Source organism: Aythya marila (assembly GCF_965140915.1).
Source record: "Aythya marila genome assembly, chromosome: 1".
Classification (NCBI taxonomy): domain Eukaryota; kingdom Metazoa; phylum Chordata; class Aves; order Anseriformes; family Anatidae; genus Aythya; species Aythya marila.
The window spans coordinates 86,505,462-86,523,320 of NC_139042.1; the positions used below are offsets into that span (position 1 = coordinate 86,505,462).

Here is a 17,859-nt window from a genome sequence, read left to right on the forward strand (position 1 = left end):
CACACAACAAACAACAACAACAACCACACATATTTTTGCCTGAAAGCTAATGATTTTTTAATATTACAGCACAGATATTCAAATCATGGTTCTTAAATTCAGCTACATATATCCTTATATCAGCTAGTAAATAGCACTAGCTTTGATTTTGAAGTGTTCTGAATTCTTTGATATACATTGATTTCAGAAAACCATTCTGTAGAGAAAGGGATACTTCTGTCCAAGCACCTAAATAATGATTAACGCACCCAACTCCAAATTTATGAATGTGATCAATATTATCCATTTTTGCTTGAGCCATTAGCTAAAAATCTGAAACTTGCCAGACTGTTTCTGTTAAGTAGAAGAAACTAATGAGAATTCCACATCAGATAAATTCCTGTTTATTTACTAGGACTGTACTTGAAATATCAATTATGTGAACATAGTTGAATCAAAAACACAGAACTCTTGACCAGAAGCTGTAGCTTGTCTTTTCAGTAAGGTACTCAGAAGATCTATTTTATCTCCTTTTCACAGATAAACACAGCTAATCCCCCCCCCCTACCCCAGCATCCTGGTGACTGTGCCATCAGTCTCTGGGGAAATCCTTCAGCTGCATTTTCTAGATTCTACATTGACCTGTCCTGACCAGACTGATCCATACTTTGTGTGGATTTACATTTTTACATTTCTTTAGATAATGTTTTCTACCATTTCTGCTACATAAGGTCTGTATGGAGAGCACTCTTGATCCATATCTACTATTCATTGTCAACAGTTTCCAACATAAAAACATGCTACTTCAACAATAAAGAACAACACAATCCTACTTTATTTCTTTCCATTGGTATGGAGATCCTAGAAAGCAAAATGAGTGGAACTTTGCTACACTGAAAACAGAACTCAAAACTCATGTTTGGAAGAAGCATGATAGAACATGAATCAGCAGTTGCAGCTTCTACCCCAGTGTTGGGGAGAGGAGAGAACTAGGAAGTGTTTCTAGTAGCAATTTTTAGTAGCAATATTTGCTACTGCATCTCACACACCTGAGTCACAAAATTGGAATATTTGCTGTACCCTTAAAACAACCAGGCTACAAAAATGATGCTCTGCATTCTGCCATTAAGCAGAAGACCTGTAATTTAGGGAGTTAATTTGGATGCAACATTGCTTCAGGCACTCATGATCTTGTGTTGTTACTGTTTCTCACAGCAGTATATTGTACACATTTTTCTTCCACAGGTTCATTATGTGAACAAATGTTTCTGCAGCTTCATCCAGAGAAAAATAATACATAAGAGAAAATATGTAATGCAAATATTTGCTGCCAATTAAAATTTCATATCACAGTTACATCACTAATATGTCTAACCTTTACCAAGCGATGGTTAGCCTCCTTCAGTGCACTCTCAAGCTTATGTTTTCTGTCTGGGTCCAGTGATGCACTTCCAAGTGCTATTCCACCAGATTCATTTAATCGTTTCAGTATTCCCTTGTGTGGCAGCAGCTCTTCAGCTCTTAACTGGAACAGACAAATACAGCAGTTAAGATGAACTGTGGTAGAATTTTCAGCTCCCTTATCTTCACCCTTATTGATTTGTCTATCAGCTAAAGGAATAAACTCAATTCAAGACAAAATAGCCATGGCTTTCTGAATATAGAAGGGCAGAAACCCCAGAAACTGTATTAGTGGATCAAGCCTACAGAGAGATAAACAACCAAATAAGGTGTTTCTAAGGATATTGATCACTGTTGTATGACAAATTTCCACCTCTGGATACTCATTAGCTCATGTATACAGATATTAATAATCTTTCAATATGGTAAATAGTATATTAAAGCCCACTTTGGAGAATGGCTTTTCCATGTTCTGTGCTGTGAACACAATCACCCAGATGGTATGTGGTGAAAAGCCCTCCAGTCCAACCTCATAATTAAGAATGTTCATGTATATTCATAGAAACATCAAGTAAAGACAAAGAAAGCAAGACATCATCTAAATGTACCACTTCTCCATCATGTATGTAGTTACTGCAAGTTATCAAAGTAACTTGATATATCAAGGATAATGCAACTAAAAGATACATCAACACAATCAAGCAGGTATTATATAAGCCACAGTACATTATTCTTTGTTGCATTGGAATATACATGTATTCTCTTGTGTAGCTCCAAAATAAAAGATGGAATGTAAAAATGAGCTACAAATAATTAAAAAAAAAAATGCTAGCACCTTTAATTTTGGACTACTTATTCCTTGGGAATGCTACATTTGGGAAATATTTGTATATAAATAAGAAGTGGGAACTTCATGGATCTAAATAATCAGCTTAAACTTCAAACTTGTAATCATGTCTGGAAATGATAAGATGCATTTAACATCCCATACAGTAGTATCTTTGCCTTCATTCTGAAATCCCTGGCTGTGAAGGCAAGGCCTCACAAATTTTCTGTCCAGCTCACAGATGGACACTAAACAGTGAGATACTAAACAGTGAGATACACAGATGGATACTAAACAGTGAGAGGCATAAACCTAGCACATGATTAAGTCTTCACCATGCACTACTATTTATCCTATCTCTGTCTACTTAGAAAGGAACTTGAAGAAAGATTTTACTAAAGCATTGTTTTTATTTTTTATTGGGTTTTGTTAAATAACATTTAATGTTCTTCAGCGTAGATAATTGATGAATTAAGAAAATGATAATTTAAGAAAACAGTAAATAAAGCTTATAATACCTTTACTTTGCCAAGACAGTCTCTTAACTGGTCTTCATTCCCTGGTTCAAGGGGAATAGCAATGATGCTCTCCGTTTCTTCTAACCATAAAATTAATTTGTTCAAGTCTTCTTGAAATTCTGATAAAATATTCTTTTCTTCCTCTATCCTGTAATAAAAACATGAAATTAATGTTTCCATGTGTTTTTTTGTTTGTTTGTTTGTTTTGAAATGCTCATCCATACTTACAAAAAGACTGGGGAAAAACGATTTCTTATAATTTATATTAATTCTCTTAAAAATTGTGCCATAGATTTTTCCATGCTAAAATTATCAGACCAGTACCCTTTTCATGTGGCATTATTTCAATATATTATTTCAAATACATTTGAAAAGAAATACACAAGTTATAATTTGAAATCTCACCAAATCAGACTTCCAGATATTGCAGAGAGCAGACACACACAGACCAGGAATAGTTCGTAATTCAGCCCAGATTTTTGACTGAACTAACAGCATGGAAGCCCAGTATTAGAAATTTCTAGCACCAAAGTTTCACTAAAATGGATATGTAGAAAGTGCTACTGAAACCCATTTGGACACATTGTACAAACATATATTTTGGTGACTGTGCAATATAGTTTGTGTAAAGCATTCCAGTCCAGATCCACAAAAAGTATGTAAGGTCTGTAGTCCCTACGAAGGAATAGGATAGACAAAACAGACATCTAAGATTAAGAGAGAAATCCTATGTCTACAACTCAGCTGTTGATTCTCTCACCCAGGTTCTCTTCACTGAATACAAGCTGTCACTTCTAGGGTGTGATACATGGATTCATCTTAAATAATTACAATAGGAAAAGAGACATTTTGCCTCTATGGACTTTTTCTTTAAAGGGAATCCAGATTGTCAGCTACAACATAACCATTGCAGGTGGCTAAAATCAGATAAGACTTCTTACACCACAACTGTATGAATATACAGAGATGTACGCTTTTGTGCCTAAGTTTCCCAAAGCTATCAAGATACATATGGAAACAATTTCAAGGGCAGCAGGGAAGAGCATTGGCAGAACCTGAACCCTTAGGGACTAACATTAGGAATGTATCTCTTCTGAAGAAGAAAAAGTATGTTACAATAAATCACTTATAATTTATCCTCCAAGACTATTCACAAAACTAAGGTTACACTGAGTCTTCCCTGTATGGAAAGATTAAATAATTTGTTACTTAAAGGTTACTTATGATCAAAGCAAAAGATGAAGAATCAGATTATTATTATTAATTATTGTTATTTCCAAATCCAACTGAGTTTGAGAAATTAGGCCATTTATTATGCATAATAAGAGGCTGTATTACTGTTGATAACATAGAATCAGGTCATCACTGTTAATATATTTGTGAATGTTAAAAAAAAAATAAAAAAAAAAAAGCAGTAACAAAATGGAAATGTCTTTAACTTTCTCTGGTCTCCCATATTTGCCACTTCTCAGGACTGAGCACGAAGTCAGTGCCCTCAGAACACTGATAATTCAGAGGGAATTCAACCTATTTGAAATTATGCCATCTTTTTTTTTTTTTTTTTAAGATAGGTTATTTACAGATTTTTATTATTACTAGGAAACTATGTTTTCTAATGGCTGACTTGAGCAAAGAACTCTTTAGAAAAGATACATGAATAAGCTCCAGGCAAAAGAGAATCAATAAAAAGTGTCAGCTTCACATTACCTAACACAAAAATACTGAAAACAATTGTTGCTTGACACACCTGCTGTCTGATAAACAGCTTAGAAACTACAGATTAAAAGCTTTTATTCAAGCAGAACAGATATACAGAAATTTCCAACAGTCGATATCTCTCAATGCAGTTTATACATCCAAAACTCCCAAATACTTCTCCATATATTAAGAAGTCCAAGTTTATCAATGAGATCTTATACTACTTTTTCCTCTGTAATTTTCACAGACAAAAAATAAAAATAAAAATAAATGCAAAATTTGTAAAGTTCCTTTCAAATAACATCCTTAATTACAAAGTAAACAGGGAGAATTCTGTTTTGGTCATCTAGGAAAATTCTAGTAGGGAAGAGAAGAATAAACTTATCAGCTGAATTTCATTTCGTAGTAAAAATTTCATCTGACTTCACGTTATAAGCAAGGAATTGTTATAGGTGAAGATCTCTGAGGAGGGAAAAAAATCATGCTGTTGGAATACCATTATAAAATTAATTATATAATTCTTAAATTTATTTTATAAATACGTATTTATATAATGTAAAAAACATATATATTATAAATATACAACATAAATACAGCAGCATATTGGTTGAATGTAATTCAACTATTACTTTACACAACTCCCAAATTAGCAAGTACTAGTGGAATTTACCTGCCTTCCATCTTATTGGTGTTTATTGTTTTTCCTTAACAAGACACTCTCAGAAGTGCTATATTGGATGATTAAACATTCTACAGGCTCCACAAACCCCACTCTGAAATAGTAGACTAAAAGTAAGTGTAAAGTACCAAGGACAATACTCTTCACCAGACTTCAATATATCCTCCAGTCTGGACACATTAAACATGCAAAATCTTAAGACAACCTGGAAAATATGATAGCCACCACAAATTTGACAGTCTCTGGGTATCTTTCCTGGATGGCAAAATGCAGGCAAAAAGACATCAAAACAAAGATGATTGTGAAAAGTGTTTCCATTATATTTACAAGTATCAAAGACTAACAAAATATCTCCAACTTTTGCTCTAAATCCATCCTTTCTTTTGTGGTCAAAATAACTATGAAAGTAGTAACTTCAACAATATATGCAGTGAATATCTGGGATATGAAAAATCTTACTGTAAAACATTATTTTATATTGATATTTCCAAATAATTATAAATAAATAGCTCATATTTTCAAGTTGTTTTTTTTCTTTATAGTACAGTTTTAAAATGTTCTCTGTTAACATCTAAAATATGAAGCAATGTTTCTTTGTTTGCATTCAAGTTCAATGATTTTTGTAGAATTTAAGCATGTAGCAGTGATAATACTGAATCAGATATTTAAAACTCTTTATCTACAATTAATTACTAGGTATTTTATTTCCTGAGTCAATTCAATGCATTTAGATAAGAGGGAAAAAAAAAAAAAAAAAAAAAAAAAAGCACTAAGTTCTTCTTGAAATACTGGTTGCAAATTATAAATATCCTTAATAATATTTTCAGGAAATTGAATTGCAGTGATTATGGATGAAAAAAATATTTATACAGAAAGTGCAAAATTTATTGCTAAGTATTTTTAAGTTCAGTAATAAATCATGCATACAACCACAATAAATATACCCAGTTTGTGTAAAGAATATTAGTAAAAACCAGGAGAATTTAAAACAGGGGGAGATTTTCCTAGCTCAGATGAGCAGAGAAAGGATTCTTGTTCACGTACGCTGTATGAAAGTACAAAAAATCAAAATCTTCTGTCTATATTTCATAATTCTGCTAGGTGTGGAATTGAATTAAATGGTACTCTACAGCCCAAAGAAATTCAGAAGTAAAATTTTCAGAGTCAAACAGGTAACTTTGAGCCCAGATTTCCAAGGCTCAGGAGAGAAGGTCTTTATTCTTTATGTCTAATTAGAATTAGACAACATAGAGGCATAAAAAGACTAAATAAAACTGGCCTGCTGGAAAAACCCAAGAGATTTAAGATAATTCCAGAAAATAAGAACTGACAAATATCAAACCACTTATTACTTTGGCTACAACCACACATCTAAGAGTTTGAAGGATGCACAGAGGGGAGCAGTGAAGGTATTTCCCAACAGAATAAAGGTTCCTCAGGATCTGCAGCCACACAGTGAGAGAAGGCTCTGCAGTTTGTACAGGCAGCCACTGCCTCGCGGGATCAGCAGCTCTTGGGAGAAAGGCATAGAGATGCTGTGCTTTGCACCCTTCCTTAAGTTTCATCCCCATCTCCAACCCCTCCCTACCTTAAGCTATTTAGGCAAAACCTTTTTTTTTTTTTTAATGGTTTATATATGTGTGGTGTTTTTTGTTTTTTTTTTTTTTGTTTTTTTTTTTTTTTTTTCCCAACAGAAAAATTACACTCTAAAGATTGAGATTTCCTTATATTGCTAGAGAAAAGACGCACTGACACAGGTGGACCCTGGATACCAACATGCACTATATTTTCCTGTGGCAAAAACTTCTTGGCAATATTTTTAGGTACTTTCAGAAACTAATACTGCAACTTCTAAACATACTGTTGTCTTCAAGAACAGCTCTGTGTTATGTTTCCTGTTATGCTGTAACTGTAAAAGAGAAAATATCTATTTTTGAAATCCATGATGTTATTAATATATATAAATGAAATGTTCATTGAGAAGATCATTTATTTAATTGTATTGAATTTTGCCATGCACGTTACTATTGTATTTTTTCAATGATTTTTTAATTATTATTATTGCAGTTTATTAGAAATAATTATTTGATCAGCTAGGTAACTGAATTTAAACCATTTTAAATTCAAGTTTGGCCATAGCCTTCTGGCTATTGGCAGCAGATTTCTCACAGAGGTAATTAATTTGCTCTGAGGAGAGAAGAGGAAAGTTTGCTAGATGGGTCTTCTTACAAGAATTGTTCATACTGTAAAGCCATCAGCAAACCCAACTCATTAAGATGCAGTGTAGATGAGACATTTTTCAGTTTGTTCTTCCAGTCTTTAGCAGCACTGGAGTACCATTGTAGCAAACTGAGACAGGTTGACTCCATGCTATAAATATATTCAAGCAGTTTTGTTATATACTTTTATTATGAATTTATAATTTGTTATATATGCATATGTATGTCATATTAAAAAACAAACAAACAAACAAAAGGAATCAGATCTGTGTTTAACCCTGTTATGCAGTAACAAGCTGCATGTACCTAATCTGGTGGTACAGAAGCAGGTCAAGGCACTGTGCTCATGCCTGCAGGCACCAACAGGCACCTCTATGAGTGGGACAGGACCAGAGACAGGAAGCAGGAGGGACACGAACTTGGCCTTCCTCCCCTCCAGCCCCAGGGCCAGCCAGACCCCGGCCTTGCCTGGGGTGGGTCACCGCTGGCCAGCACAGGGTAATAGGCTGCTCCAAACAAGCATCATATTGCTCATCTAGGAAATGCGCACGTGTGTTAAGCATCATGCACTGTCACTCTGACTCATATTCCCTCATATATGCTCATGCATATGAGCACAGAAGGTTTTCAGAAATTAGACCAAAAAAGTGTTCCATAAAGGTCTTTTTATCCCAGTCATGAAGAGTATGTAGGATAGTAATTAAAAGGTCCATCGCAATTAACGGAAGCTGCAGGTGCACTTCATAATTTACTTCACAATTTGCTCTTGGCCTGCTAGAACATTACTTCTGTTATAAATAACATCCTGCATGACAAGCATCATATTATGCAAGCCACAAAAATAAAGCACTCTTAATTCAGCTATTTATTTATTTATTCAGCTAATGCTGAACAAGTTAATCACATAAAAAGTTTTAACACAATGACTGCTTGCAGCTTTAGAACAAGCTGATTTCTACCACCATAATTACATTTGGAGCAACTGATACCTGTAATTTCTAAGTGTTTAAATTCATGACTGCAATGACAAATTAACAGTAGGTTGTTATGGACTTCCAAATCTGAGCCTAAACAAACCAAAACAAGGAGCATGAGCCACCAGTTGTCCATCAACACATACAGAGCAGCTCTCAAGAAAGCAGTTGGGAACACATCTTGCTGGATAAGCAGATGAGTAAGGATTTAATTCCAATAGCCGGCCCTAAGAAGCAAGGCAGATTCATCTCCAGCACAGATCTGCATACTGTTACATACACATCACTACCTATCTTTTAAAATCACACCTGAGTTCCCCAAAAAAACTTTTAAACTAATTCACAGTTGGGAAATGATCTATTTAATTAATACTGAAACATAATCCACCATGGTTGATAGAAAATTCTAAGCTTAGAGAAGAACAGAATTTCATATGTAACTTTTGGTCTTCCATGTGACTATTCTCTGGCATGTTACTTTATGACTTCTGTACTAAAACACCACAGCTTGCTATTTGTATTTCTAAACTCATGGGAACCCCTTGGTCAGCTATTCTGACTGCACAGGTGCTTATACAAATTCTATATACATTTTGCTTCTGGAGACTCACATGCTCAGTATATTCAATATTTAAATGTTAGGTAGTAAATTAAATTAAATAAAAGAGCTAGTTTTCCTAACAGTATGATATAGAATTAATAACAAATTCTTGTCAGTCTGCAAAATACCCTGGGTACACTTTTGACTATCATTAATCCTTAGTTATAATGGTTAACTATTACATAAACATTAATTTCCTGTTTCATGTAAGCTTATATTTTTTGATTACAGCGTCTAGAAGCTATATGAAATCCATATTGCAGCTCACGTGTTTTTTTCATAATCACTAATGCCAATACCATAGCAACCCATATAGTTTGTGAAACACATCAGACATGCATGGGTTTAGCTGCACATGTGATGTTGGACTTATTTGGGGGGTGTCAGCTAGAGATAGAAAACATGCAATCACAGGAGTGAAACAGATCTGCATTTGCTAGTGACTTTTCTCCATTGCACTTCAATAATGTCCAGGTAGGTTTTTTTTTGTTTGGTTGTTTTTTTAATGTTCAGCTGTTGATTTTGTTATTTATGGTGTTTCTAAGATAAGGGATTAGTCCATTTAGTGGCTATTACTGAAAATTTAAAAAGCCACCAAAACAGTAAGTTGGCAGTTTACTGAAAATATTTACCAAGAGAGAATTAATTTTCTTTCTTTATCTAGGGAATGTGCAAATGTGCTGCATTTGAGTAAGGATCTTTATAAACTAATTGAAATTAAAAATATCACAGAAATTTCAGGAAACCCAAATGTAAATACCAGCAGCAAGTTCAGCTACAACACCACATGTAAACAGAATGTAAATTTATACTAGCAATATTTTTCAGTGAAAGAAAAAAATATATTTATTGATTTAACTGTCACAAACTTTCTTAATCTGTAAAGCAGCTTTTAAATTGCAGTGAAAAACTAATCACAGCATTCCATACATGTAGTGCTCAGGTGAAGGAAACCTACCAACAGTAGCTACTGTGTTGTGGCAAAAAACAAACAAAAACAAACAAAAAAACAAAAACACTTCAATGAATGTGAGGTACCAAACCTATTAAAAAGTATACTTTATAGTAACTATTGTTGACTTAGAACAGAAAGCTTGTATATTTATGCTCAGAAAAGTATTTGAAGGTATTCTGGTCAAGAGCCTTTGTTCTGTCACTCTTTCAGTAAGTACTTCAAACTTGCTTGAACAGAGATCTGAATAGGCAGTCTGCAGGTTCAAGCTCATGAAAAGTGCAAATATATTGCAGCTATAATGAAAAATTCTCTTCCATTCAACCCAATTTGAAACAACAACAACAACAACAAAAACAGATCAGATTGTGATGAATACATAAACAAAATACAGATTACTGCTGAAACAGATAAGAAATCTAATTCCTGGGCATCTGTTTTCAAAAATTACACAAGAAATTGTTGAACAAAGATGGAAAATACCAGCCAGCACCAGTGTTACACATGTCCGTCAAAAACCTCATTTATGAGCCTTCACCACACCAAGCTCATATGTGAGATGTTGCTTCTCATCCTGATATGTGATCACTAGACTTGTTCTGCCTGGCCCACATTGTCCTGCAGTATGATCAAAGGCAAAGCACCGAACTGCAGCCATAACCCTGAGGCCTGTCACCACTTAAGCTCCAGAGAGCCCCAAAGTGCCCGCTGGAGGCCCTGCCTCCAAATCTCACGTGTCCCAGCTACATGATACAATATACACAGCACAATATGGCCTGATGCCATATTACGGTATTACGTGGCAGGGGACAAAAAGGCTGAGAAATCTTCTGATGGTGCAGTTTACAAGATTTGATTGTCGATATGATTGCTGGAGTATGAAGAGGAAGAAACAGATCTTTTTTCACTTTCTCTTGTCTATGGTTAGTAGTAGCATCTACTCAAGAAGCTATTGCAACTTTCCCATCTCCAAAATTCTTCCTTTTTCTTTAACACTGTTCTAGAGCACAAATTCAAACTTCTCCGGACTCTTAAGGTTTGCTGCTGCTTGCAGCAAAGTGTTAACAAAAACTCAATTAAATTCCCAATTTGCTAACTATCAGTGTATCAGGCTTTCAATCAAATTTCACTTTATTCAACTGCCTGGTCTATTCTGAAGTTTGCAGTAAGATAAAATGACTAGATGTGCTAAAATTACATTCTCATCTAATTCTTAGCTGGATAGATTAGACTGCAGGATACAGAAACATTAAACACTGAATTCAAACTTCTACAGCTTTGAAACTGTTTGATAAAGGCAACTGAAGGATAACATCCTACACAAACATAATTCAAACACAACCTCTTGATCTTCAATACCAAAGAAAGGAGACTCAACACCAGCCTTAAGTCTATGCTTTGCCTTGGGTCAACATCTGACCTGTTAAAACTTAAAAAATAATAATACAAACATTAAAAACAAAACAAACAACAACAACAACAATAAAAACAGCTTGTTTTTACTGAAAAGCAGTATATGTTCTTCAAATTGATTTGAGGGCTGGTTTGTTTTCTTGTCTGTTTTTAATTAAGTGGTTCTTTTATGGTCAAAATAATTAACATTCATTTAATGAGCCAGACTACCACCAAGATTAACATTAGTGCCCAGTGATCTGAATCAGCTTCTGTTATTTTTAGAATTCCATGGTTGTGATCTATTTTACCATTTTTATTCAGCAGATCATTTAATATTTATTCCAAAATACTTATGAAAACTGGATTGACATGCTGGAACTCTCAGAATCATATCATGTATCAATCTTTTCAAATCAAACAATCACTGGATTCATTATGGTTATAGGAAACATTTAAATTTATCATGTTCTTCAATGTAGTCATATATTCTCATATAGAATATGTTCTAATTCAGAACAAATAGTAGACCAGTAGTTTAACAGTGTATCTTTGAGGAAAGAAAAGTGTGTGTGGAGGAGAAAAAAAAAAAAAAAAAGAATCTGTATATAGATCCCCCCTCCTCTTCCCCAAAGCCCAGAGACCATGTGCATCAGAACATAAAAAGTGCCTGAGTGTGTCAGAATATTTAACCCAACAGTTTGCCTCCAACATTGCTAATAAGAGATGCTAATTAAGGGGAACACAGAAGACTGTCCACTTTCTTCTGTCTATTCACCTCATACAACACCAGAATCCATTGTCATTAGACAAAAGATGTTACGGTGCTGAGTCATAATATCTTCCTCCACAGCCTTCTGTGGCCAGCAAACCTCAGAAACCATAATGTAAAAAAGTAACTTCTAAAGTGGTTTTACTATCTGTTATGGTTCTATCAACTACCTTTTAGTCTTGTCATTGGGGAATTAAGTGAATTCCCCAACGTGTTGTTCCACATTCAGTTTGCCCACTACTTCAATTTTGTAAACCTAGGTCATATCCCTCCTGAGACTTCTCTCCAGACTGAAGATCCTCAGCTTCTTAGTCTCTGGTCACAAAGCATCCACTCCAAACCCTGGCTCATTTTAGTTGCTTATCTCTTCTGTAAGTCTACCATGCCCTTTATGACGTGCAGAGAGCAGACTTGCACATACTACCAAAAGTGAGCATGCCACAACATTTGATGGCAGCAAAACAACACTTCGTTTTGTTCTCAATACCTTCATTGATGCTACCCACAATTCTGTAGCCTTTTTTGGCTGCCTCTACATTTTGAGCCTACAAACACCATCAGTGTTGATGGTGTGGTATGGAGAGGTAATTTGTGTCGAGAAAATGGTTGATATTAATAAAGAAGGGGGAGATGTGGGAGCGTGGCCATGGGGGTGGGCAAGCACCGTAGTTGATGATAACATTAGACTCTTAACGATGAGGCCATCAGGAATATAAAAGAGTTTAGAGGGAACATAGAAGGGTGGTTCAGGAGACTCCATGCAGTCTCCGGTTTCTTGTTCTCCAGCTGGTTCTCTTGTTTTCCAGCCGTTAAAGCATGGAAGTTTCTGGGTGTTTGCTGTTGTTGTTATATTCAAAGTTGTTTGACCAATGAAAAGTTGTTTTTGAAAAGGACTGCTGTGGGGAGAAAGGTATAAGAGGAGAACCTGCCCTCAAGATAAAAAAAAAAAAAAAAAAAAAAAAAAAAGCAACACAATATATGTGTTGTTATGTGACCAATAAAGAAACAGAAAGAAGGAATGAAAAGGAACAGGCTAGCAGAATGGAGACCAGGGCGCAAACAGGCACTTTGATTGCCTCATGAAGATAGGTTTGGCCAAACTCAGCAAACCGCTCAGAGAAGCTCATACAGAAAGTCACTGGAAATAGGTGCACTGGAGCTAGGAATAAGCTCAAGCTGAGAGAAGCGGACCCGCGCACACAGCTGCCCCTCGCTGGTAAGCAGTTGCGCATTATGAGGAATCATACATCCTTAGAAACAAAGACTGTCCTGGTAACCTTACAGCTTATTCTCCTTATTAAGGATCAGATAGTTTATGATCCTGAAATATGGGACCAAGTTGAGGTCAAGGTGTGGGACTCTGCAACTAAAACTGACAAGGTTGCGGGGGGATTGCTCGGCACCTGGTGAGCAATATCTGAGGCCTTAAAGAGCCATGTGGGACCACAGTCAGAAACATGTGGTTTGCCAGACAGTGAGGGAGCTGTGGGCTCAGTTACTGATCCAACTGGTACACCATTGGCCTCTCTGCTGCAAAAGGAATGGAAAATGAAGACTGTTAAGTCATGGAACTTAAAGGATTGTCTGTTACCTTTTCTGATTGTACACATGTATAGGTGTACTCGGGTTTAGTATGTAAAAGCAATGGTAATGTTTGATGTTCGTGTGTGCATGTTGGTGGAGCATAGACTCCCCGCACACCCAGTGCTGTTTACTTGTCTTTTATACTGATATTATATAAACCCATTTTAGGATAGAATAAATCTTGTGGTTAAAAATTAATGAGAACAAAATAGATGACATCTTGTTATCTGCTGACCCTCAGTCAGGCTGAAACTTGAGATAACTTGAGCCAACTCGGCATTTCTGCAGCTTGGGAAACAACAGAGTCAGCCAACCTGGCATTCTTTTAAGCAAAAGGTGAAAAGTGCATCACAAGGAAGACCTATGGTCTTCCTCCCAAAGACCACTGCCCACATCCTAAAGACCCCCGCCCACAGTTCTTGGGAGGCTTTGCACAAGCGCAAGGACTGATAAGCTAATTAACATACGAAGCGAGAGTAGGCGGGTTTAGGTAATGAATATGTATAAGCATTAATAGAATATTCATTGTTTTGCTGTATAAATATGAGATAGTTTGTTACTTCGAACATGCATGATAGGTGGAGAGATCCCCCGTGAATCCAGCGCTGCAATAAAGAATATACCACTTAAAGAAATTTCAGCTTCGATCTTTGAATCAATACCTTTTATAAATATTCCTTTTATAAATATTACTAAATTCAGATTGAGTTGAGATTTCATTTATAACAGTAATAAGCATTGAGTAGTGTGTGAACCTGTAGTACTGAGCCACTGAGGAAATCAAGGAGGAATTAAGCATCAGGTAATAGGGAATATAAAGTTATGATATACTTTTACTTTGAGCTTCTGCTTGCAGCATGCCCGCCATTGCAATCGCAAATAAAAATACTACTTCACTGAGATCCTCTCCTGAACCTGTGTTATTGGCTGCAGATTGTTTCTCACAACTGTATGTACACAACAGTAGTCTCATAAGAACGATTCCTGTATAAACCTATAATAAGACACACATATAGGTGGTGGTAAGCAAGTCTGAGTGAGCAAGAAGTGATGACACACAAAGTGGCAAGTAGAGGCCACTTTCTTGTTTGCCCTCATTTTCTCATTAAGAACAAAGCAGACATTTTGTGTGAAACGGGATTCAGAAGAAAGAACCTGAATGTACCCCAAACCTAATCAGAACAAATAACAAACAACTGAAAGATGTCAAAGCACAAAAGAGATGCAAATCTCATGCCAACAAAGCAACATAAAGATGTGTTTGTCTTTTCCTGCCTGGGATGAGACCTAGACAGAGTACACCAGGCATTTCTGTCACCTACGGTTGTTTCTTTTGAAAATCCAGACCGTGGGAGTGAAAAGAAAAACAAGGGAGTGAAAGAAAAACAAACAAACAAACAAACAAACAAAAACAAGAAAGAAAAAACAAAACAACAAAAAAAAACTAGTACCTTGTCTAAGGCAGCAGCTAGAGGGACAGTAGGATTGTAGGATTTGCTTCTAAGATCTGGGAGCAGCTCCGGCAGATCTGTCATAGCCAGGAAGACCAGGCACTAAACACAAGCATAAAATCCTCCATTCTGATGCACACAGGTCTCACCACAGCAGTACATCAGAGGCTTTTATATCAGTTTAGCACAACACTGTATGTTCACTATATGGCAATCTATACACTAACCTAGGTCTGTGCAGCCACAATACTCAATATTACACAAAGTGTCTTTCCAGAGGAAAACAAACCAATAACAAAACAGTCAGCAAACCAAACAGATCAAAAGGAGGAATGGGTGTGGGTAAAAGGATGCTTATTTAAGATCATATAGGAAACATAACTGGATTATTCCCACATAAGAGACCCTAGGCTTCCTTAAACTTTAAGATTTTCCCCAAAATTCCAGACTGCTAACACAGCCTCGAGCCAAAACGGCATTGAAATGCGTCTTTTTGTTGATAAATGAGGTAGAACACAATAGCTATGTTTACCAGAACTAAGGACAGATTTTATATTCTCAAAGCTCAACCACCAATCTCTCTCTTCAGTGTTACCACAGCAGCTTATGGGGCTATTAAAATGATGTGTTATTGTTCTGTAAGTGTTAGCACTTACTTAACAAGATAAGGATTAGAAACACAGATGGATTTCAGTTGTACAAAAGAACAGCTTTTAGGGCAATAAATAAAGGCAAAGGACTCCCTTGTGTAATTACCATCAACACCTGGAGATACAGCAGAAAGAAACATTTAAAGTGCCATGACAGCTGTAGCTAACTCGTTGCACCGCCTGCTTTTAATGAGTTCCAAGTGAAAATTTAATCATAATTAAACTCAACAATAACCTTTCAGGACACTACCCATCCCGAACATTTTCACAGCTTTTGCCCCCCAGAGCTGTAAACCACAAAAAAATAGCACCAGAAATAACAAAACTATTGCGCGCTACTCATCCTCCTAGCAAATCTCTAGCACTCAAGAAGGAGTATGCTTAAAAAAAAAAAAAAAAAAAAAAAAAAGTTTGAAGAAAGCTTTGCCAATGATTGTATTTTAAAGCAAAATGTCTATTTAGGCCTGGCATATGGGTTAATAAAACACCGTTTTATAAAACCTAATAGAACAGCAACAACAACATTATATATATATTTATACACACACACACATTTTAATTGAAAATATTCTTTTTAAACAAACCAAACCATTCTAGTTATTATCTGTAACTCAAATGCTCCAGGTTCTTCTGACTGCAAGAGAAAACCAAATTGATCTGGAAGTGACTATAAATAACATTAAATTAACCAATCCATTCTTTTTATCTAACCTGAATGAAATGCAGATATTAATGGCATTGAAGATGAGAAGTGAATTATAGGAGGATTAACTGTATCAATTACATAAGGTATTATTAGTATTACAGAGATATATTTTAATGACATACTATTAAATAGAGAGATGCTAAATCAACTGTAAATTGTGGAAATGAAGCTCCAATCTGTCCTACTTTTAATCAAGAAATAATGTATGCTTGTTTATTGTTGTTCAGCATTAGGACTGAAATTACAAAAATGTGGAGTATGGAAGGGAGTGGTGGCCACTGATAGCAATGAGTAGAAAAGAAGAATTAAAGATGTGAAATGTAATTACTAACAATTTCTTATGAATACAAAAACACTAAGCATTAAGAGAGAGTTCTTTTGAACTTTTAAGTCTGAAACAAATCTAATATAGCCAAAACTGTTTCACAATATTTTTGCTCTCTTTTAACCTACCTCTTTTTTTTCTCTACCAGCTGTTTGCAGATCTCCTGCCACCGGGTATTCAAACTTCCCAGTTGTTCCTTCAGCACATTAGCATCTGCTGTTGATGACTGCTCAATAATTTCTTCACCAGTTACATTCAATGTTTTGACAACAGCTTGCTGTCGCCCAATGCCATCCTGAAGCTCCTGCAAAATACCCAGCACATACACGTATTTATAAAAAACGTCAAGCATGAAACAAAATGCTTCATCACATCCTGGCCAGATGGAAAGATGTGAAAGTCTTTGCTCTCCCCTGAATTCCAAATACTAAAATCCAAAGACAGGAAAGCATCTTTTTTTTTTTTTTTTTTTTTTTTTTTTTTTTTTTAAACAAGCACCTTTCAGTGCATCTTTTTAGACTTTTCTCTCTGTCTTCTTTTCTGATAGAGATAATTACAGCAATATTCTGCAGATCATTTAGCAAGAAAAGCAGGTGAACAAATTATTTCTAAGCCCCTGAAGGTAGACTTATTTCTAAGTGGCCTACAAACCATTTTAAAATTTAAAGTGTACATCGTTTGGACCTCCTATTACCTATCAACACAAATTAGCAATATAAAGAAAGAAACTGTGTGAAGTGCTTCTCCAGATTCCATTACAAAACACATTTGTCTCTGATTGCAAGAAGCTTGATAATTCATTTCTTCATCCTCGTTTTGGGTGGGAAGTACCACACTCCTAAGAAACTATATTTCTTAAATGGTCTCTGTTTACAGAACAGAATGCAGAACTACCAAAATGTAACCAAGATAGACCATTTTCTAAATCTTCATTTATTTACTAAATACATTGAGATACAGTTCTACATCTTTTACCATTTTTACATCTTCTACCATTAAAAAAACTATCATACATGTTGCTAGTTAGTTCATTTAAAAAAAGAAAGAAAAGATGGTTCCGAATCCATAACTTAGATTTCAACACTGTATGCCTGTTCAATAAAGTTTGTATTTATAAATATAGAAATCAATC

General features: G+C 35.4%; 1 protein-coding gene across 10 annotated transcripts in view; it reads right to left on the reverse strand.

The window, feature by feature from the left end:
* The window catches only part of DMD (dystrophin), a 1,245,415-nt gene that overhangs the window by 409,290 nt on the left and 818,266 nt on the right, over nucleotides 1–17,859 (reverse strand). For all 10 annotated transcript variants that reach the window (XM_082770266.1, XM_082770264.1, XM_082770258.1 and 7 more), the window contains 3 exons: nucleotides 16,856–17,031; nucleotides 2,725–2,872; nucleotides 1,355–1,504 (listed from right to left, as the gene is read on the reverse strand). In XM_082770266.1, coding sequence (XP_082626392.1) covers nucleotides 1,355–1,504; nucleotides 2,725–2,872; nucleotides 16,856–17,031 — 474 coding nt within the window. The remainder of the gene's footprint in view (nucleotides 1–1,354; nucleotides 1,505–2,724; nucleotides 2,873–16,855; nucleotides 17,032–17,859) is intronic.